Source organism: Lissotriton vulgaris, chromosome 7, assembly GCF_964263255.1.
Source record: "Lissotriton vulgaris chromosome 7, aLisVul1.2, whole genome shotgun sequence".
In the NCBI taxonomy this organism is placed as follows: domain Eukaryota; kingdom Metazoa; phylum Chordata; class Amphibia; order Caudata; family Salamandridae; genus Lissotriton; species Lissotriton vulgaris.
The window spans coordinates 341,659,289-341,683,458 of record NC_141695.1 but is presented as its reverse complement, the minus strand read 5'-3'; the positions used below and the strand labels follow the sequence as shown (position 1 = coordinate 341,683,458).

Here is a 24,170-nt window from a genome sequence, read left to right as displayed (position 1 = left end):
CTCTCAATAGCATTGAGCATACTACTATACTTATTGCATGCATGCTATAAAATGGCATGTCATTGTATAGTATGTTATAGTCTGTCATTTTATCATATGGCATGGCCTTTCGCTGGGTAGCATGGCATGGTATGTTAATCTTTGTTACAATATACATATTGATCTACTAGAATGAAGTACAACAGGAGTAGCCAAACAAGCAAAAAAGCGCTTTACAATATAATAATTTTCATGTTAGAATGTTTTCTCTAACTCGTAATCGTGCAAATATAGACCAATTTACAACACAATGCATTTGAATAAAACATTTTAATAATGCTCAGGACATCCTATAAATTAGGAAACAAGCTCCAAAAAAGCACTTTGTTACAAACTAAAAAAGTGATAGCACAAAGCCATTAATGTATTTTGAAATTATTGTTAAAAGCAACACTAACAGTGTGTAGGCTGCTGATGCTGTGCTGCACCAAGAAGTAGAAGGGGAGAGGATGAAAAGTAAAAAGAAACGAAAACAGGAAAGGAGCAAGTGAAAGCAATAGCATGACAACCTAAAAGCACATACAACCTTATGAAGTGGTGCAAGTAGAAGGAAAATAAAAGGTCAAAACAGAACGCAGAAGCAGTGGAAGGACATCACCAAAAAAGGAAGTAGTACTCGGTTCATGCCCCAGGGATGGGGGAAACGCACAAACAGAAAGTAGAGCCAAAATGAACCCTGTGGTGATCAAACAGGAGAAATGAAGCCTGTGGTGATCAAACAGCAGTAAGCAAATAAGACTGACAATGAAGCCAATGAATGTTGAGCAATGAATGGGCTCACAGCCCCCTCTAATTTAACAAAATGAATCATAAGCGGCAGCGCTGACTCAGGCAAGACCCAAAAACAAAGAAAGGCCATAGTTTTTTATATTTTCGTCATTCATTTTTCCCTCCAATTGTTTTACATTGAAAGGTTCTTTGAGATTGCATCACTGGTTTGCAGCTGTTTAGGATTAGTTGCATCTTCACTATTTGTCTTCAGGAAGAGAAACCCCGACCTGTCGGCGCACCTCTGTCATGATGCTGGCCAAGAGCTCGCTGTCTTCCAAGCTCATCACAGGGCTTTCTTTCAAACCTGTAATCACAAACACGGGCATGTTACATGTAGTCTACAAGTGCTCATGTTTCATAATCTGACAGCAGCCGTTGTGTTGCGACTGCACAAAATCCCATTAAAGACAATGATTGTGTGTGGTTTGGATCTGCTTGTTGGTGACCATACGTTCATAGCATTTATATTGGGACATCCTACGAGGTGCAAGCCGATTGTTACAGGTAAGTACATGTTTCTGCTCCAGTTCTCATGACTCATCGAGTAAAGTAGAAAAAAGAGAATGCCACACAATGTCAAATAAAGCCTTACTTGTAAGATATCTTCATTCTCCCACCACACTCACCAATTGCGGGGTAAATAAGAAGTGAAGATGAGTGATTATGTTAGAAAGTGGATACAATGATGCTTTTTTCTGACACTGACATTTGTCTTCATTCATCATTAAAGGAGTGAGGGGGACTCGTGATGTGCCAAGCCAGTAGAGTAGTTCAGTGAGTTGCTGAGAACAGTAAGTTACCTATAACCCTTCATCCTTTCAGGATAAATATCGTTGGTTATTTACTGTTATACCTTTCATTTACAACAGCAGGAAATGACAAAATGTGATAGCAAGTAAAATACACTAAAATGTTCCGATCAATTTCCATCTGCACAGGAAGTGCGACTGTCTTTTTTAAATGTGTTTAATGGCTTTTCATTTGAACAGTACATGCACACATTGTTCTATTTGTGATCTCTGTTAAAGTTGCTCTGAGTACCAAATCAACAAAAATCATGCCCTTAATAACTTTGCTGAACACATGTCGAACAGCAACAATGATTGAGGAGAGCAGAGAGCGCAAGACAAAATGACTAACAGCAAGTAAGTGGGATGGTGGGTCTGCAGTAATTAGCAGCACCTCCTGGAATTGAAATAAAGCTTCTCCCCCCATGCTGCAGAAGGTTGATTACTGTCCTCAGGCAGCCTCAGAAGTTCACTGGGGGAATGAGCTAGGAGGTGCTGCTAGGGTTCCTTCTCAGATGCCGGTCTAGTCCAACCTCCACCAACATAGACACCGAAGGTAATGTCACTGACAGGATGGCAGTCTGTTCACACATCTATTTCAGCCCCCTCTCATGACATACAAAATCAACTAGTCACCCTTAGATCAGGGGGTTGCCCCCGCAAACTGTCCTTTAAATCCTACCTATACTACAACCCACAGCTGGCCCTCTACCAACCTCCCCCCGCCACTCCCTCCAATAGAGCCAACCACAAGGAAACACCCCCATCCCAAGAACCAAGCACTCCCATATTACCCCATCCAGATATCACTCGAGGTCCCCTCTTTCCGCAGGCTCCCTCCCCACAGCTCCTATCCTTGAATCAACACTCAGACTTGGTAGCGCGTTTGGAAAAATTATCTATCCAAGCGAACCTACTTATCCAAGAATTCCATAAACTGATAGCCCTCTCCCCGACCATCTGCCCTTGCTTAGATCACTTAGTTCCCTAGGAAAACCGCATACAGTCCTCACCTCTGCAATCATCGGCCTCGACCAGCACTCCGCTCTCCTTGTCTCTAAAACACTGCCCCTAGCCAATGCCCCCTCCCGCCCTAGAAGAACGAGGGTCGAACTTGGGGCCAGTGAGATCGATGAGCTACTCCTCACCTACTCGATCACTCTAGATATGTACAAGGCACCTAGGGGCAAAATTCAATCCATTCTTGCCAACCCAAATAGGGAACCCTCGAACAACCATAGAGTCATAAATAGCAACAATCTCAAGGCAAGTGAACATCACACAGCCCCCTACATCACACATGCCTATTCGGTTGAAATGTGCACTCTCCTCAATTGAAGATCAGCTAGAAAACATGATGCAGATTTATTTGACCTCATCCAAAACAATGAGCTAGATATCATAATCCTCATGGAAAAGTGGCTAAACCCTTCCTCCACCCGCTTACTAGCTCTCCTACTCATGACATAATCCGTCTAGACAGAACCACGAACGAGAGCGGGGGATTAGCTTGTATATACTGGCACAAACTATCGGTCTCTCACATGGAGTCTTCCGCCTCAACATCTTTAGCAACCGCCTTCCAATATGCAAACTACATACTTTCTACCACCCTCCTGGGGATAACTTACTCTTTATTGAACAACTAATGGGAATTATCTCCTCCAATGCCGATCACTCACTATCCAAAATCTACCTCAGTGACTTCAACCTTCATTGGTCAAAACCAAATGACCAAGCGGTGATCTGTCTTAATGCTTTCCTGGCTGAGATGGACCTTATTCAATTGTGTGATCGGCCAACTCACAACAAAGGAGAAATTCTGGACCTCGTTATTTCAAAAGGTAATACCATCACATTGTTAGATATTACTCCTTGTGATTGGTCCGACCACTACAGCATCTCCTTCCTTATCAATAGGGAGGTGATACCGAAAAAGATCCAGCCCAAGAAAACTAAACAGTGGTAAAGTGGCCTCAGAAATATTAACACAGACTGTCTAGCTAACATTTGTAAAAATGCCCTGTTTCCCCAAGACGACCTGACTGATGTTCATGGTCTCACAGACTTCTACAACTCTGCTATCTCCGATATCATGGACCAAATATCACCTTTGCAACTAAAAAATACTGCCTCCAAATTCACCAAACCATGGTTCAACGACAACCTAAACTCTGATCGCCGCAACTTAAGGGCAGCTGAACGTCTATGGAGAACCATCCTTGTATCACTTAAAAGCCCTTATATAGATTAGGAGTTCCTACTATTAAAAAAATCAAGATGACTAAGGCTGACTATTTCAGATCCCAACTTAGACAAGCCTCAAATCGCCCCAAAAAACGTTTTGAAATTGTCAAACAGCAATCAGTGACAGCTTTCAATCCCATCGACTCAGCAGATAAGTCTCCTTCCTGCACTGATCTGGCTATCTTCTTTATGGAGAAAACTAAATCCATCAGCCTTGATCTTGAAGCTACGAGAAGCCTTTTTACATCACTTAAGAGGTGGGTTCAGTCTGTCCTCTCGGCGAGTCAAAAGCCTCTCATTATTAGCACTAAGAAAAGGGCCGCATGGAACTCCTTCTCGCCCCTCAGTGAAGATGACATCCAAAAAACCCTGTTTGGCATTAACCTCTCCAATCACTTTAGCGATCCTCTGCCACCTGCTGTCTTCAAAGAAATGGACTAAAATTGTCAACACCTCTTTATCTCAAGGCAAGATCCTCAAATGTCTAAAAGCAGCTCAGGTCTCACCCATTCTAAAAAAACCCGACGCAGACAGATCGGATCTCAACAGCTTCCGCCGCATTTCCAACATCCCTACTCTGGCTAAGCTCTTAGAAAAATGCGTCCAATCGCAACTTTGCTCGCACATAGAGACTTTCAATCTCCTGGATGGATCAATACCAATCTGGCTTTAGGAGTGGTAACAGTACTGAATCGGCATTTATTCACATCATTGATGATATCTTAAACATGCTGCACCATAATGAATCCTGTCTCTTAATCCTCCTTGATCTTTCTTCTGCATTCGACACAGTTAATTACAACAGCCTTCTAGCTATTCTGGAACACAGGATGGGCCTCTCTGGCTTCGTATTGCAATGGTTCTCCTCCTTCCTTCACAATAGATCCCAAGGAGTTAAGGTGAACCATATCTTATCCCATCCGTCTGCAATTGCCATGGGGGTCCCGCAAGGTTCTGCCCTTTCTCCTATACTCTTTAATATTTTCCTGGAACCACTAGTGAATGTTCTATCATCCATGAACATTCTTTTTCATATGTATGCGGATGACATGCAACTTTATCTGAAAATCAACACTTCTGAAGACTTCACCTCACTCAACTACTCCTTGACGATTATCCAGAACTGGCTAACTGAAAACCATCACCTTCTGAACACCACCAAAACAGAATTCCTTCTCATTTCCCCTCCTAAGCACACCCTCAAGATTGACCTCTGGATGAAACATCTCACTACCTTCAACTTCTCCCGGGTTATCATCTACTCAGCAAAATCTCTTGGAATCACCCTTGACTCACACTTAACATGAAGAAAAATATTAGTAAGATATGTAAGGGTGCAAATCACCAAATAAGGATTCTTAGAAACCTAAAACCATTCCTCCCTCTAGAGGACTTCAAGCAGGTGGTACAAGCACTTATCCTACCAAGGCTAGACTATGGAAGTGCAACACTCTGTGGCCTCCCCAAATATACTTTAGCCCCGCTTAGGGCTTCACTGAATGCCGCTGCTAGACTGATCACTGACACACAAATGATGAGCTCATTTCCCCAGCTTATAGATCTTTAAATGGTTACCCTACAAAGCAAAAATACATTTAAAGATTGTTTGTTTGACGCACAAAGCCCTCCACTTCAAAAGACCTGGATACCCGGCTCAAAAACTGGAATTATCAGGTGGTGGCAGAAGTGCAAACTCATTGCTACTCAAACCGTAGACTTTACGCAAAGAAAATGAGACTCAGAGCCTTCTCGGGCGCGGCACGTAAGATCTGGAACTCTCTCCCACCGGAAATTCGCAGAATCCTCTACACGGCTGTGTTCAAACATGAAGTAAAAACAATCCTAATGAACAAGTTCCTGCCTTAATTGGATCATGGCTTGTCTGTTTTTCGAAATGTCTTTTTTTTCTCCTAAAATTTGTAATGTCTATGATTCTTTGCCTTACCTACTAAGTAACGGTTTGCCTTACCTTATTAAGTTATGTTCTGCTTGCATTTATGTACAATTAGAACATTGGAATGTTGGGAGCTCCATTGAAAACAATGGAGTGCTCTGGGCTTATAATGGCTGGTAAAAGCATGGAGCACCAACATTCAAATGTTTCTTTGTTCACAGCTCTGGCTGTGAACAAAGGCTTCAGGGAGCCTGAGGGGATTCCAACCCCCTCACGCTCCCAAAAGGCTTTGGTTTTTTTGTTAGAACATTCTGTCCTCTAGTGACAGACTGTTCTAATAGCCTTATAGCCCTTCGTAGATGGGCTATACGGGTATTAAAGTCCCTCTCCTTTGTTAAAGGCCCTCGCCTTCGGCTCGGGGCCTTTAACGCTGGAGAGGGCCTTTAATAGCCGGTATAACCCTCTACGGCGGGCTATAAGGCTATATTGTATGTTATTAGCTCAACATGTTAGCCTTTTCTACCTCAACGTTCCCCTACTTTGTTCCTCCTTCCATTACTGTGAAGCGCTCTGATACCCTTTGGGGTCTTGTTTGCGCTATACAAAACTTTTGAATAAATAAATCACTGAAAGGTTTGGAAACCTCACACAACTGGACTAGATGGATAACATTTTTAAAGAAAGGATGTATGCAGACGAGAGAGTAGAACTGATACTGGCATATAAGAAAGGGAGGGTGGGGCTGGATAGAAAAAACAGGAAAGCAAAGGGTGCAAGGTGGAAAAGTCCCATACAAGAGAAGCACGTACCTAGATTAGGAAATAGTACTTCAGGAAAGAGAGAAGTGGATAAGAGAATGGGATCTGTAGCAACTCATGCACACATTATAGCGAAGGGTGGTGGTTGAGGATGGAGAGAGCAATGGTGAACCATGTACAGAGGAAAGGGAGGTATGGTGATGTTATTCTGCATAAAATAAACAGGCTGGGACTCCCTGCTAATTAATTTTTTCTGCATCTTCCCATTGTGTACTTAATAGCAAGATGTGGTGTGAATTTTAATTATCATGCAGCAAGTCGTATATTTGTGAAACAAAATAAAAGCCACACTTCGTAGTAGTTATATTTTATATAGTTTTCTAAGGCATTGGGTTTCCTAGTGCGTGACTCTTTCACCTCAGAAAGTTGTGACCGGGCTGTATTCACTAAATTATACAAAAAAGTGATAGATGGAAAGCTTGAATTAATCTCAGCCACGGATAATTACTCAATTCTCATTGTTATTTTGCATACTGTCATATCAGTTTTGACCCAGCAATATGCAAATCAGGCTTGGCCCTGCTCCAGTTGGAACATTCCAGCCCGAACTGCCAAGCCAGGTCCTTCCTGAACTGGAACACAAGCAAACCAGCACCAGTCTCACCCTACTTGTGGGCTCATCAACTTGGTTCCAGTGACACAGTGTGCAGGGGACACATGTCTGGGCATACCCATCTCCCTTAGGATGACACAGTAAAGTATACAAAAAAGTGATAGATGGAATGCTTGAATGAATCTCAGCCACTGGTAATTACTCTGGCCACATTCCAATCCATCATTATTTTGCACACTATGTTACCTCAGTTTGGACGTAGCTATATGCAAACAAGGCTTGACCCTGCTCCATTTGGAACAGTCCAGCTCAAACTGCCTAGCTAAGTCCTCTCTGGACCAGACCACAAGCAACACAGGATGGGTTTCGCCCTAGTTAATGGCTTATCAGCCGAGAACAGCTTGGTTCCAGTGACACAGTGTACACAGGAATCAACGCCTGGGCATCCCTGTCCCACTTGCTGCGACACACCAAAGTATACAAAAAAGGGATGAATGGAATGTACGAAAAACCTCAGTGTTGGACAGGCCACGTGAGAGGCTTGCTCCCTCCCCGCACGATCAGGCCCGAGCCTGGCTCTTCAGGTGTGACACGCAACAACCACCCGTTTCCCGTCTCATATGGGACCCCTGCCCCTGGACATCTCCCCATCATGGGCCCGATTCCCTACCGGCCCTCTCGCCCGGCCTGGGCGCCATCTTGGACACAGCACCACGAGGCCGCGTGGCCTCCGTTCGACCCTAACCCTGGGCCTGGCCAGGCCCCGACATCCCGGCACCACCATCCACCCAGGAGGTGAACGGACCACTTGGCAGGTCAATGGGAGAAAGAAGTGTCGATGGCTCTCCCCCGCCAGGTGCCAATCGCCCCCAGCTCCCCTAGGCGCTGGCTCCACCCCCCTGCTGGGTGTCTGGACTCCCTCATCCTGGACCTCCCGACCTCCAAGTGCGAGGGTTCGGACATCAAAGGGCGCCAGACCTATAACTGGGGCAGCTCCAGAGCAGGAAGGCAGTTGTATCCTGGAGTCGAGAGACGCAGTGAAGAACTCATCCTTGACGGACTACTGGCGCTGCCGTAGCCCTGCCTTGCGAACTATCGACCTGCCTGCTGGCGCTGCCGCAACCTTCTGAAACCTTCATCGTCGTCGGGACCTGCTGGCGTGGCCGCGGACCGTGTGTATCTACCACCTTCATCGGGACCTGCTGGCTCCGCCGCGGACCGTCGCTACCTTCAACCATCCCGGGACCTGCTGGCTCCGCCGCGGCCCGATCATCTAGAACGCCGAGCTCGAGGATTGTGAGCTATTTCATCTACCAGATTGGTAAACGAGACTGTCCCGCTACCCTTTTCCCAACCAAGAGACTAGATAGAGGGGACCCCTGAGCCCGGACCTCCTTGTACCATTTCACCGTACTTGAAGAATTGCTTATAAAGTAACGTTGAACCGTATCCTTGTGTGGTGTACATCTGTGGGGGGGAAGTTACTGGTCTGTACGATCGCTGGAGACGGCTCTCCCCGGAGACCTCTCCTCTTGTCCTCTGCCGACCTTCCCGGTCCGTCTAACATTGGTGGCCAGCGGCGCGATCCGAATCGACGCGTAATCGTACAGAGAGTAGCTCACCCCACGACAAAACCACAATGTCAACCAAAGAAAGCGGATCCACCGAGAAATTCCAGATGGAGAAATTGGAAGAATACAGCCATCGTGAGTTGAAACAATTCTGCATTGAACTAGGTATCGCTACCACCGGTCTGAGTACTAAGACGATTTCAAGCACGCCATTGAGTCATGGGCAGAAACCGGGGCCGTCAGACCCCCGGACCAAAATGTCGCAGCAGCAGAGAAAGACACCACGGCTCCCGAGGAGCGAAGAACGGGTCTCTCGCAAAATGAGATCCAAGAACGAGAAAGAAACAGACTACATGAGCTAGAAATGGCCCGGCTCAAAATGGATGGCGAACTCAAATTAGCCGAACAAAAACTGAACCTGGAACACCTGCGGCTCCGAGAAGAACGGGAAGAGAAACAGAGACAAAGAGAGCTCGAAGAGAAAAGACTGGCGTATGAACACGAGCGCAAACTAGCTGAGATAGACTTACGCAAGCAGAACAAAGAATTAGGGGTGCCTGAGCAACCGCGCACCCCGGGGGCAACAGAAAAGAAGGTACACATCCCCAAGGATGTCGTTCGAGAATATTTCCGAGATGACGACATACAGCAGTGGTTCAAGGCCTACGAGATCGCGATGACCTCCCACCGGATCGATCGCAGCGACTGGGGAGCCGGTCTATGGGGGAGGTTCGTCAATGAGGGCCGCGATGCCCTGCTACAGCTTCCAGACCATCTGATGACCTCCTATGACCACATGAAAGCTACCCTCCTCACCCGCTATGGGCTCACACCCGAAATGTACCGCCAGAGGTTCCGAGACTGCACCCGGATCCCGGGTACAACTTGGGTGGAATACGTGAACTATTTCAGCCGAGCCTTCGAGGGTTGGATAAAGGGAAGCAACGTAACGACCTACGAGCAACTCTTCAATCTCATGGTATGGGAGCATCTATCAAACAACTGCTTCGTCGAGCTCAGGCAGCACCTCCTCGACAGTAAATTGACTGATCCGCGGCAGCTCGCCGCCGAGGCTGACCGGTGGGAAATTACCCGAGTGGGCCGAAATGGGTCACATGAACAGAACCGGAACAATCACGGTCAGCACCGTCCCCGAGGAGGAGGAGGGGGCCAGGGACGAGGAAGAGACAATGCCCCGGCCGCTCCCGCTACCAGCACCCCACCCCCGGCCAACCGGGGCAACACCCCGGCGCGGCCGGGATACAGAGCCAATGTCACGTGTCACCGATGCCAGCGAGTCGGCCACTACGCAAACGACCCGAATTGTCCACAGAGCCAGACTCCGAGACCCCGCCAGATGGCTGCCGCCGCCCTGGGGGAAGAACAAATCTCCGAAGAACACGAGGAATGTGAGCAAGAACACCAAGAATGGGAACCCGCCGCCATGGTTCTAGCGTGCCTAGGGGGAAAAGACATGGTCCCGCGGGTCCCCCTACCCGCCAACACCCGGAAGTACAGTCAGTGGGTGAACATTAATGGACGCCGGGCCGAAGCCCTACGTGACACCGGGGCCAGTGTAACGGCCGTCCGCTGTCACCTGGTGACCCCAGAACAGATCCTGCCGAACGTTCTCTGCCCTGTCCGTTCAGCCGACAATTCGGAGAGTCTATGTCAGATGGCCTGCGTCCCCTTCGAGTGGGGAGGAGTCTCCGGCATGTTGAAAGTGACGGTCCGAGATGATGCCCCCGTAGACTGTCTCCTGGGAAATGATCTGGAGAGTTCCCCGTGGGCCACCGTAGAGAGAAGAGAGCACCTGGGGATGTTGGGCATCCCAGACTGGGCGTGCGTAACCACCCGGTCCATGGCTGCCCGTGCCACCCCCCGACCCGAAGAACATGAATGGCCGGCACCTCCTCCCCCAGTCGCTCCAGTAGAAGACACCGACCGTGCCGTCCCCCCAGAGCAACCTTCCGAGGGGCTCGTTCAGCCTCAGGACCTTCCCGGCCTGGCTCAGTGGCGTCAGGAGGGGGGGCCCACCCAGGAACAGTTTCGCCACGAGCAGAAGACTTGTCCCTCCCTCGAGGGACTCCGCCAACAAGCCCTCGCCCAGAGTGCAGGGGATACCTCCGAAACCCATTGGGTCTATTGGGACAATGACCTGTTGTACAGCGAACAGAGAATCGCAGAGTTAGGGGCCAGTCGAGTGCTAGTGGTGCCCCTACGCTTTCGAGACTTCTTGCTAAACCTGGCCCATGATGTCCCCCTGGCTGGCCACCTGGGACAGGACAAGACCTACAGTCGCCTGGTGACCCACTTTTTCTGGCCCAAGATGAGGAACAACGTACTCCAGCACTGCCGGTCTTGCCCCACGTGCCAGGCCAGCGGGAAGAGCGGTCGCAAGCTTAAAGCACCTCTGCAACCTTTCCCGGTGGTCACCACCCCGTTCGAGAGAGTGGGGATAGACATTGTGGGGCCCTTGGACCCCCGTACAGCACAAGGGCATCGGTTCATCCTGGTACTGGTGGACCACGCCACTCGCTACCCCGAGGCTGTTCCCCTGCGAACTGTGACAGCCCCGGTAGTCGGCCGGGCCTTGATGGGGATCTTCTCCCGGGTGGGCTTCTCCCGAGAAGTCGTCAGCGACCGGGGCACAAACTTTATTTCAAAATACATGAAGTCCCTCTGGCAACAGTGTGGGGTCACCTACAGATTCACGACCCCCTATCACCCTCAAGGAAACGGACTGGTTGAGCGGTTCAACCGCACGCTCAAAGGGATGATTGGGGGTTAGAAGAGCCCCTCCGTCGCCAGTGGGATGTGCTACTGCCGTGCCTCCTCTTTGCCTACCGAGAAGTCCCCCAGAAGTCCCTCGGCTTCAGCCCGTTCGAACTCTTGTATGGACACCCTGTGCGCGGGCCGCTCAGCCTAGTCAAAGAAGGCTGGGAAATGCCCCCTCTAAAGAACCCTCCAGATGTTTTCAAGTACCTCCTAACCCTCCGCAACCAGACCAGACAATTCAGAGAGATGGCAAAAGCAAACCAGGAGGCCAGTCAGGAAGACATGAAAAGGTGGTACGATCAAAATGCCTCCTCCATCGAATTTGAACCCGGCCAACAAGTGTGGGTAATGTCTCCCACCGAACCGTGCGCTCTGCAAGACAAATGGACGGGGCCCTTCAAAGTAGTCGAGCGCAAGAGCCCTGTCACCTATCTCATCGATATGGAATCTTCACGGAACCCTCTCCGGGTCCTCCACGCCAATAGACTGAAACCCCACTTCGTGCGCTCAGAGCTCAGCCTCCTGATGGCAACAGACGGCGGAGCCGAGGAGGACTCCGAACCACTTCCTGACCTCCTACAGACTCGGGAGAAGGACGGCTCCGTGGACGGGGTCCGACTCTCGGAGCCCTCACCCCGGAACAGCGCCAAGGCTGCCGAGACCTCCTGCTGCAGTTCGCCACCCTTTTCTCCCTCACCCCAGGGGTCACCCCCTGGTGCTTACACGACGTGGACACTGGAGAGAGTCCCCCTGTCCGCCATCGGGCCTACCGCGTACCAGATCGGGTCCGGGCCTGCATCCAAAAGGAGGTGGCCAAGATGCTCACGCTCGGGGTCATCGAGCCTTCAGACAGCCCCTGGGCCAGCCCAGTGGTACTGGTCCCCAAAGCAGCCGCCCCTGTGCTCCAGGCCCCCGACTACAGTCAGGAGTTTATCGTCCAAACGGACGCCTCCGACCATGGCATTGGGGCAGTCCTTTCCCAGCTGAACCCCGAAGGACTTGACCAGCCAGTGGCTTTCATCAGCAGACGGCTACTGGCCCGAGAACAACGTTGGAGCACCATCGAGAGGGAGGCCTTCGCCGTGGTGTGGGCCCTCAAAAAGCCCCGGCCTTATCTCTTCGGCACCCACTTCCGGGTACAGACCGATCATCGGCCCCTGCAGTGGCTAATGCAGATGCGGGGGGAAAACCCGAAACTCTTGCGCTGGTCCATCTCCCTGCAAGGGATGGACTTCACTGTGGAACATCGACCCGGGCAAGACCACGCCAACGCAGATGGCCTGTCACGCTTTTTCCGCCTCGACGAAGAGAGTCCCCAAGAGGATGGGTGACTCTCCCCGCCTTCAGCTGGGGGGGACGCATGTTGGACAGGCCACGTGAGAGGCTTGCTCCCTCCCCGCACGATCAGGCCCGAGCCTGGCTCTTCAGGTGTGACACGCAACAACCACCCGTTTCCCGTCTCATATGGGACCCCTGCCCCTGGACATCTCCCCATCATGGGCCCGATTCCCTACCGGCCCTCTCGCCCGGCCTGGGCGCCATCTTGGACACAGCACCACGAGGCCACGTGGCCTCCGTTCGACCCTAACCCTGGGCCTGGCCAGGCCCCGACATCCCGGCACCACCATCCACCCAGGAGGTGAACGGACCACTTGGCAGGTCAATGGGAGAAAGAAGTGTCGATGGCTCTCCCCCGCCAGGTGCCAATCGCCCCCAGCTCCCCTAGGCGCTGGCTCCACCCCCCTGCTGGGTGTCTGGACTCCCTCATCCTGGACCTCCCGACCTCCAAGTGCGAGGGTCCGGACATCAAAGAGCGCCAGACCTATAACTGGGGCAGCTCCAGAGCAGGAAGGCAGTTGTATCCTGGAGTCGAGAGACGCAGTGAAGAACTCATCCTTGACGGACTACTGGCGCTGCCGTAGCCCTGCCTTGCGAACTATCAACCTGCCTGCTGGCGCTGCCGCAACCTTCTGAAACCTTCATCGTCGTCGGGACCTGCTGGCGTGGCCGCGGACCGTGTGTATCTACCACCTTCATCGGGACCTGCTGGCTCCGCCGCGGACCGTCGCTACCTTCAACCATCCCGGGACCTGCTGGCTCCGCCGCGGCCCGATCATCTAGAACGCCGAGCTCGAGGATTGTGAGCTATTTCATCTACCAGATTGGTAAACGAGACTGTCCCGCTACCCTTTTCCCAACCAAGAGACTAGATAGAGGGGACCCCTGAGTCCGGACCTCCTTGTACCATTTCACCGTACTTGAAGAATTGCTTATAAAGTAACGTTGAACCGTATCCTTGTGTGGTGTACATCTGTGGGGGGGAAGTTACTGGTCTGTACGATCGCTGGAGACGGCTCTCCCCGGAGACCTCTCCTCTTGTCCTCGGCCGACCTTCCCGGTCCGTCTAACACTCAGCTATTGGTATTTACTTGGGCCGCTTTTTAATCCATTGTTATTTTAAATATCATGTCATCTCAGTTTGGACCCAGCCATCAGGCTTGACACTACTCTAATCGAAAGAGTCCAGCCCGAACTGCTAAGCCAGGCTCTCTCTGAACTGGAACACAAGCACCCTATGCATGGTTTTACACAAGTTATGGGCTCATTAGCCGGATATAATTTGGTTCCAGTGACAGTGTTTTCGGGACCCACATCTGGGCATGCCTGTCCCACTTGGACGACACACTAAAGTATTACAAAAAAGAAATAGATGAAATGCTTGGATTATTCTCAGCCATTGGTAATTACTCAGGAAGCATCCTAATCCATCGTTATTTTGCAAACTATGTCACCGCAGTTTGGACCCAGCCATATGAAATATTTTCAAATCCTATGCGGCATTCCCAAATGAAAATATTGAGGACAAAACGTGCTGATTTAGAAATATATTACTTTTGGGTCAATGTATTCAAGGCATTGTGCTGGAACCACCAATATATTACCTCAATAAAAAAAACTATCTTGGGAGACAACCCTTCTAACCACCCCCCATTTGCATGCCACCTCTCCTCCGGTCAATCATGCTTGCTCAGGGAGATTAATATTTTTGTATTATGTCTCACCACTTTCGAAGTTCGCCATCCGCCACAGTCTTTCATGCCTCACTGTGCAGGTCTGGTACCCAGGCACGGAATATCAATCAGATCCTGTATTGCAGCCATGTGTGCTAATGTCTTCCACAACACTATTGATATTAAAATAATGACCCTGAGACTATTTTCCCAATTAGTAGTAAGTCTACTGCGAAGATCAGAGTTGCAATTGCTTTTTCTATGATAAGCCTTACACTAGTGACCCTCTAACGAGCCTTGCACTGAGCACATCTAATCTCTTCTGTTTTTCCCAAATCTCAACCCAGAAGCCAGGATGACTCTACATTCAATGATATTTTGATATAACATTTAGATATAGGTTTCCAAAGATCCAAATTCTGTTGTTCCCTGCAACAGACAAGTATTATGGTATGACATGCAATAAGTAAAGTTATTTCTCCTGAAGTTATATGTTTACATGCAGTCAGTGCCAAGGTCACATCAGGAGCTTTCCAACTACATCTTTCCTTAATCTTATCGATAAAGCAACCTCTGAGCCGTCTCCTAACGCATTCAGTAGATATTCTAAATATATATATATATACACAAAAAAGTCCCCAAATGCAAGACCGCACTCTGCAGACAGGTAAAGTAACAACTTTTTATTTAAAAGGCAAGTGGCTTCCCCTCCCTGCATCAGGTTCCAGGCCTTAAGCGTTTAGTGCTTCTCATCAGAGGCCGTGTCTGCTAGCATTTTATAAGGCTTTCCACACCTCCCCTGCATACTTCCTTTTCTTATGGCTTCCGGTGCGCATGCCCATAGCTTCCACCCAACCAAACTCAAACAATCCATACCATTCGCTGAATGTCTTAGGATGACCCGAAACTGTAGTAGGGAAGGAGATCTGAAAGAGTCAAAGGAGGAACTCTTTATGAGATTGAGAAATAGGGGATACAACAATCTCACATTAGCTAATGCAGAAAAGAAGTGTGCCGACAAAAACAGGAAAGATCTCCTTTTTCCAACAAAGGACAAACCCACACACCCCAAGAAGGCAGTCTCAAAAAACACCCCAAGAATTATTACAGGGTATAATACCTACCACGCTAACCTACGCAAGATACTTAACAGGCACTGGCCGTTGGTTCGAAATAATCCGAGTTTGGGCCCTACATGTGACAAGTACCCAGGAGTCACATTTAGGAATGCTAAATCTATGAGAAATGAACTAGTGTGTAATGCACCCACGAATCTCAAAGGTTCTACATGGCTCCAAGCCCAAAGGGGGTTCCGTAGGTGCTTTAAGTGCAAGGCCTGTAGACACGGAGTTAAAACAACCTCAATCAGGCTCCCATTCAGACACACACCGTACACTATCAGAGGAAGTTACACATGTAAGACGGAGTATGCTGTCTACGTGCTCGAATGCACATGTGGAAGCAGATACGTAGGCAGCACCATACACCAGGCACATGTCAGGATACTACAGCACCTCAGGGCGATTGCAAATAATGACCAGGCATACCCTGTGGCAAGGCATATCAACTCACATCACACAGGAAATGCAAAAGACCTGACGTTCTTTGTAATAGACAGCATTTCCAAAATCATCAGGGGTGGGAATCGGCAACTGGCATTGAGAAGACTTGAGTCAAGATAATTAATTATGTTAGACTCAAAAATCACCAACGGGTTGAATGCGGACGAGGCTCTTAATGTGCACCTCTAGTTCTCAGCCTCTTGGCCTGCATACTTTAACACCTCCGTAACATCTAGATCTCACACACTCTTATCTTAATTTTAATAATTTTTTACACAGTAGACACAACAATTCACTCATACATCACACTACTCACTGTATATAAAAATCACTCTTGTTATATCCATGGTAGTTTACAAACAAGCACCTATTAATTCACGAACAGTAGCCTTCTGGCACTCGAACAGGAACGTGAACCCCGACCCACTTGGGTATGAGGGAATCACAAAATAGCTGGTATTTAGCAGCGAAAACCAACATGCACGCAGATTCCAATGGACACTCCCCGTAAATGACAACATAGCACCAGCGTGTGATGCAATAACACGAATATCAAGGGATAGCCGCGCTCATTAGGAATGTACACATGAGAGGGCAGGTTCACAATGAGGACGAGAATAAGTGCACATACTACCTACAACACACAAACGAGGTGGCAAGTCGACATAACATGCTGTAATTCTCTGCCTGTGGGTTGTTCAAACAGTGACAAGGGTTACACATTACCACTTTGTGTTTTTCTGAATTAAGTGTATGTAATTCACAACCACGTAAAAATAATAGACACACTTTCACGCATTGGGCTGTTTCATTTGGAATAAAGAAATCTTGCTTTGAGAAATATTCACGGAGTCAGCGCCTTCTTTTTATGGAAAGTTTGTATATATATATATATATATATATATATATATATATATATATATACACATATATATATATATATATATTCAATGAAAAAACCATAGGTTAAAGACCATATATAGTTAGGAATTTGCATTTACAAAACCTTATTTTATTCGCACAAAACCATTGAAATTCCATATATAGTTAGTTGCACTAACTATATATCGCGCACCCGCAATCCACTGCTGATGATGTCACATATTACATCATTCATGACATGGTCAGTGACATCACTGATGACATCACGGATGACATCTCAAATGACATCACTGATGACATCACTGATGACATTATCTAGTGACTGTATGTTTCTGTAAAGTTAAAATATGTATTACATATTGAAGAATGAGTGGATGTATAAGTGTCTGGATGAAGGATTTAGTACGTGCATGACTGACTGTATAAGTGAGTGATTAAATGTGTCTCACTGAGTGCATGGGTTAGTGACTAAACTGTCTTAATTTGTGCATCATTATGTCTGTTGTTCTGTAAACTGCTGCATGTGTTGATCAGTAGCTATATGAGTAACTATATGGGTTATTGATTGGTTGCCCAAGTATTTGTATGGGAGAGTGAGAGTGTGTGTGAGGGTGGCTGGGAGGTGTATGACTCTGTGCATAGATGTGTGAGCAGTTGATTCACTAGATGTATGGGTTCAAAAGTGCATGTGGAAACAGCTGTATGGGCGGTTGACTGTGTGCATGAGTGTATTGGTGAGTGAAAGGATATCTCAGTGCTACATGTCAAAGTAAGTACATATGTAAAACACAGTCCATGTGAGAGTTGACATATATAAATAACTGTGCATAAGAGCCAGTGAATGTGTGAGTGGCTGTATGGATCATTGTGAACTTGTATCAAGGATTGTATAAGAGAGTAAATATGTGTTAGTATATGTTTGAATAAGTAAGGTGTGTATAACTGTATAGTTGAGGAAATGTAGGTGTGATTGATTCTTTGCATGACTGACTAGGTGTGTGAGTAACTCCATGGATGAGTGACAGTCTGTGAGTGTCTGTTTACACTGATTGTATCTAAGGTTATATTAGAGTCTGAAGCGGTTCATCGTATTATCACATGAATGATGTCATCAGTGATGTGATAAGTAATGTCAAATGAGATGTCATCAGTGATGTCATTTGAGATGTCTTCAGTGATGTCATTTGAGATGTCATCAGTGATGTCATCAGTGATGTCACTGACCATGTCATGAATGATGTAATATGTGACATCATCAGCAGTGGATTGCGGGTGCGCGATATATAGTTAGTGCAACTAACTATATATGGAATTTCAATGGTTTTGTGCGAATAAAATAAGGTTTTGTAAATGCAAATTCCTAACTATATATGGTCTTTAACCTATGGTTTTTTCATTGAATTTCAATGGTTTTTTAAAAGCTAATATCTGTAGCTGTAAAATGTATTCTTATTTAAATCTTAAATTTTTTTTTACATATTTTTTAGACAATTTAAAAAAAAAAAATGTTTTTATGTTTCGCTTCCAGTCCGCGAACCGGTCTGCTTCCCGTTAGCTCAATTTAAAGCCGCGGCTCGGTCCGCGAACCAGTAAACGTTCCTTTAGCGTAACTGTTACGTTAGCATGACGTTTTGCGTTGTCGCGTAATACGTCATTGGACGCGCCAAGTTAGCGGACCCGGAAACGGACCAGAAAGCGACGCAAAGCGCGAAACGTAAACACAGCAGGTCATGTGACTCGGTAATAACACTTTTCATTGGTTCATTTCACTTTTGGTTTCCTAATGATGTAATACTACATCAAGTGATCTAAAATTAACACTTTTCATTGGTTTAGAACTTTTGCTTTTCCCAAATGATGAAAACCCCTCCTTCTTTCCTCACTCTGACTTTCATTTTGGTGAGAGAAAGACCCTTTTTCATTGTTGAGAAATTGCTTCAATAGTTGCTTCAGCTAGTGTTCCCCCACCACCACCTCCACCTCCTCAAGGGAAGAAAGGACCACCTGCTCAAGCAATCTTTGAGGAAGAGGAAGATCAAGAAGAGGAGGAAGAGGAGGAAGAGCCTGAGTTTTTGCCAGAGGAGCCCAGGAGATACAACAGAAAAGAAAACTTCATCTGGCAATTTTTCAAATTTCCAGCAGGGCAAAAAAAAGTCAATGCCAGATATGTCTTTTGCCGTATTTGTGACGATCGACTTTCAAGGGGGACTGACAAAAAATATAGCTTCGGAAATTACACGATGCTCAGGCACATGAGTAGGTGGCACCCAAATAATTATAGTGCTGCCCAGCTTCGCGATGAACAGCAAAATCCCCCGGCAATGGCGAGAAGATCTGTCGTCCAAGAAGTATCGGGACCAGAGGCGAGGGAGGTGGTCCCGAACATTCAAATGGACATGGGAGAAGTAAAGCAAGTGTGCTTGCGGTGCAACCAATTAATATGCTACCGAGAAAGTAGCATTACTCTTATAATAAAAGCTATCAATAATCATGTTTGCCCGAAACGCCCCAAAAAATAAATTCTTCTTTTTTTCGTTGCTCCTGTTGAGCCCTTTTCAATGAATCATTTTTGTTTCCCCCCTCCCCCCCAAAAAACAAAAAAATTACAAAATGTTCAGAAAAAACAAAAAAATATAAAAAAAATTCAGAAAAATAATAAAAAAAATTTAAAACATCAAAAACCAAAAAAAAAAGTTCTTTTCAGAACTACCTCCCCATTATAAAAAAAATTGGTAGAATTTTTGAAACTCTGCCAACCTCTATTTCTTTTAGTTCGCTCCCAGTTCGCACTCCGGTACGCGAACCAAACAATTTTTTAAAAAAAAAGAACAGTAAGTATAAGGGAAAGAAACAGACAGTTATGTTACAAGAAAGACAGCTATAGGGAGTAAAGAAAAGATACTGTTACCCGCAATCCACTTCTGATCATGTCACATATTACATCATTCTTGACATGGTCAGTGACATCATCAGCAGTGGATTGCGAGTAACAGTATCTTTTGTTTACTTCCTATAGCTGTCTTTCTTGTAACATAAATGTCTGTTTCCTATCCTTCTTAAAAACAGTAACATTAATAGAGACAGAATGAGTGAATAAGAATGAAGAAGTATGAGAAGAGAGGGACTGAGAAAAATACTGGAAGGAGTAGAATAATTAAGTAATAGAGAAAGGAATGAGGGAAGTAGCAAACGCAGGAAAGTAAGGATTAAAGAAATGAAGCAGTAGAACTAATAGATGTTAAATGTGATAGATTAAATGATTGATTCAGGATGACGATAAGGTGTGTCCTCTCCAAAAGTTTGTTTAAGGTGAGGCCTACTCAGGGTTGCATATCAAATTTATGCTTGTTGAAGAATACAAAGGAGATAATACATGTGAAGGCCTACCATTGAAGTAAAACATGTCCACTTCACTCTTGAACAACGGCCAGACCTCTTCTGTGTCCATAGACAGACCTAAAGTTCATCTGCACAATGTCATTCGTAAACTTAGAAAACACAAGTAATGTAATTGAAAAACGTGGAGTTTCTTTTGCTCATTTCACAATCACATCACCTGTGTTGCCTTTGCTTAGGTATCTCATAGTGCAGATGTAGTCCAGCATATGAAACAGTACGCAGAAGTGCAGCAGTGTATGCATTAATACATGTGAAGGCCTACCAATGAAGTAAGTCATGTCCACTTATTACATCATTCATGACATAGTCAGTGACATCATCAGCAGTGGATTGCGGGTTAAAAGAGTAGAAAACATTTATCTTATAATTCTTGTTAACTTTTTCAAATATTTTTTCATACTTTCAATCTGTAAAAGAGAGAAGAAACATTTCAAAAATATTAAAACATGTATTTAAAAATTTGAAAAGACAAGGGAAAAGGTTCAAGAAGAAACAGTTTTTCAACAACTTTGACATTTACAGAAGCCTCTGCTGCTCTACGTCCCCTACACAATCCTAAAGATATATATTTTAAACAAACAGTATCTTGATGCTGATGAAGTGAGGCCTATTTTGGAACATGGTGCATCTTTTGCACTGCTGATGTCTCACAATAGTGATGCAATAGCAGCGCAAAAAAGATGTAAAGCCATCTTAAAATTGTGTCTAACATTTTAAATGATTGTTTCAGGATGCAAATAAGATGCGTCCTTTCAAGAGGTTTCTTTAAGGTGAGACCTATTCAGTTTTAAAAAAAAAACAGTACCCAGAAGTGCAGCACTGTAAGCATTAACTTTGACACTTACAGAAGCCTCAGTTTCTCCATATCTTCCTCACATTTCTAAATGTATATCATAAGTACAAAAAGTAGAACATTAATTATAGATGTTAAATGGTTTATTTTTGCTGTTCTCAGAATGTATCAAATTTCACTTAAATCAGTGACTTGAAGGTATTCATCATGTAACAGCGGGGAAAAAAAACCACAATCAAAATGATTGTGTTTAAAAAACCCATACAACCTAAGAAATCTGAATTCAAAACTCCTTAAAATTAACTTACTTTCCATAACGTCGAAGGATGTCCTATGAACAGCGTCCACTCTGTTGTGCTATAAATATTTTCAGCCCGCCACTTTCTGAAAGAAAACCTCCATCGTTTTGAAAAATATGTTACATACAATAAAAGACTTCTCACATTCTACCACATGTTTCCACTTGGCCAAATCATGTTGCAGCGATTCACAACTCTTGTAATTCTTCCAATCAAATCCCGTCATTTTCTATTTTCGCAACTTTCAAAAAGAAAACATTTAAGATTATTTTCACAATCCTGGACTACTAATATCTTACCCTTCTTTCTCACTCATGTTCTCCTTTTCCTATGACACTGATACTGCTTACTATGAAGCAGACTTACTTGCATCAGGTTTATATAGTTGGATTTTTAAATTGACATTATAATTAAAAGTTTTGGACCAATAATCTAGATAGCATTGCAGACTTACATTCCCTCTACTTCATGAACCTTTTGCAATTCCTCAGAGGAAATCCCGAGATTCTTTCCTTAAAATTTTGGTTTTAAAAACACCAGGTAAGAATTTAAGGTCAAACGGCAATTTTTTTTTGAAAGTTACAACAGAATCGTTGCAGAATGACCAGCCGTTTCGAGACTTTAAATAAGCTGTGTAATGTCCTGATGTTGTTGAAGGACCATCGTGATAGATAATTGCTACAGTTACAAAAGTCCTTCCTGATATTGACAGCTGAGAAGCAACAACATTTTTTATTAAAGTTGACAATTTTGATCCATCAGGCCTACATCGTTGGATCATTAAAATGACATACTGGCCATATCTTCGTATAAATAATGTTGACATCATTTCAGATTTACATTGGCTACACTCCATGTTGTGATCCGCTGCATTTACTAGCTTATTAAAAGGAGACTGATTTACTGTCTGGCAAAGTTAAATATATAAATCTTTCTGAGTCTACACTAGTAGTACTTGATACCATACAGTTCTCGCAGTCATGCTGCCATTGATAAGAAAGCCCAAACAGGTGATCTACATCTACACCCTCATCTTGCAATACATCAAGCATATACATTAAAAACTCCTGACAATCCTGCTGATTATTTTCAGAAAAGTCTGTTTGACCTGAACATTCATCTAACAGATAACGAACTTCAGACACACTTTCTACTTTTGTTCGATCAGTGCTACATTTCTCTAACACAGAATTCAACAAGCAGCATAAACTTTGTTCCGAATTGAACACAATCTGTTCTTTTAAAGTCTCTAGTGAAAAGAGAACATTAACCACTACATTTGCATAGCAGTTGACACCAGAACTGTTTTCAAATTGAAAACCGACAACATCTTCAACAGAATCCACTTTCTTTCTGCTTACAATTTTCGGTTCATCGACTTTTGGGCTTTTTGCTACAACCTCCCTACTATTACTGATATTTCTTCGTTTCCGGCCTACCACACGTTTCTCAAACAAAGGATATTGAGGCAAATGTGGCGCATACTCTTTTCTTAACCTATTGTATTCCTTAACACAATCTAGATCCGCACAAATGTTTGTGACATCACAGTCAATCAGGTACAATCCCGATAAAGTTCTAACTCGTGACAATGCCACATATGCCATACCCTCCTTGAACACAGAACTGCCAATATTCACCAATGCAGTATCTACACTTAAACCTTGCGATTTATGGATTGTCACCGCATATGCCAAGCAAACAGGAAACTGTTTACGGCGAACATATAAATCTTTAACAAGCAGAAACCTAGCAGAACAACGACCAATTAGCTGTACTTCCTCAATGCCATCAAATTTAATTTTTATAAATTCAATACCATCTCTACTTCTGTATTTCTCAAAATCAATAACATTACCCATTGATCCATTTACCAGACCTCTTTCAACATGTAAATTCCTTCTCAAAATGATTCGGCAATTTAAACACACATTCAAAGTCTTTTCAAAACCCGCTGTTTTAGATATAGTCTTCTCTAATGAATCCAATTTTGATTTCAAATTCTCAGACAAAATAATTGTTGATCCCATATGCTCTATTTTGTCAATAGCTTCAAGTTTCACAATCTCTTGCTTTTCTAAATTCAACATTTTGTTGTTGAATATGGCACATTCTGCAAGAGTTGGCATCAAACATATTCCGGATTTCTTCTCAGTAATTTTCTGAAAAATATTCTCAGGCACAATGTCTTGTTCGGGATATAAATTTGACAGTAATCGTGCATTTAAAGCTTCTTTCCCATGCTCGGTCACTTTTCCAATTCTCATATCTTGTAGAATATTCTTGTAATCTTCATCCTTCGCCTGACGCATATTTTCATGCAGTTCAGCATAATAGAAATTTAACCATATATTGACGTTGCCAATGCTCCCTAGGCACTTCCTGGTATCTTCATGCGTGAGTATTTTGAACACAGGTTGTCCTTTTACTGGTGTCAGCTGCAGAAGATCTCCAAAAACAATGATGTGTTTGCCACCAAATAACACATCATATTCAGTTTTAAGAACTTCTTGCATTCTCAAATGCACAAAGGCAAGCATGACATTGGAAACCATGCTTACTTCGTCAATGATAAGAAGTTTCATTTTCCTCAAGACTCTTGAAACTTCACAACAAGCATCCCCAGATAACTTGTGGTATTGTAATTTGTTGTCATGCTCCACCGGCAGCATCAGTAGACGATGCAAAGTAATCCCTTTAATGTTATGTGCTGCCAATCCAGTAGGAGCGGTAACAACACAAGACAACGATGTCTCAGTCCTTTT

The 24,170-nt window shown here is 45.1% G+C and overlaps 1 protein-coding gene across 1 annotated transcript in view; it reads right to left on the bottom strand.

Annotated features, from left to right (window-relative positions):
* Positions 1-293: 293 nt before the first annotated feature.
* DHDH (dihydrodiol dehydrogenase) overlaps positions 294-24,170 on the bottom strand; it is a 141,556-nt gene continuing 117,679 nt past the window's right edge. Inside the window, exon 7 of the mRNA XM_086930217.1 lies at positions 294-1,114. Within this exon, the coding sequence (XP_086786343.1) occupies positions 1,008-1,114 (107 nt within the window). The 3' untranslated portion in view covers positions 294-1,007. The remainder of the gene's footprint in view (positions 1,115-24,170) is intronic.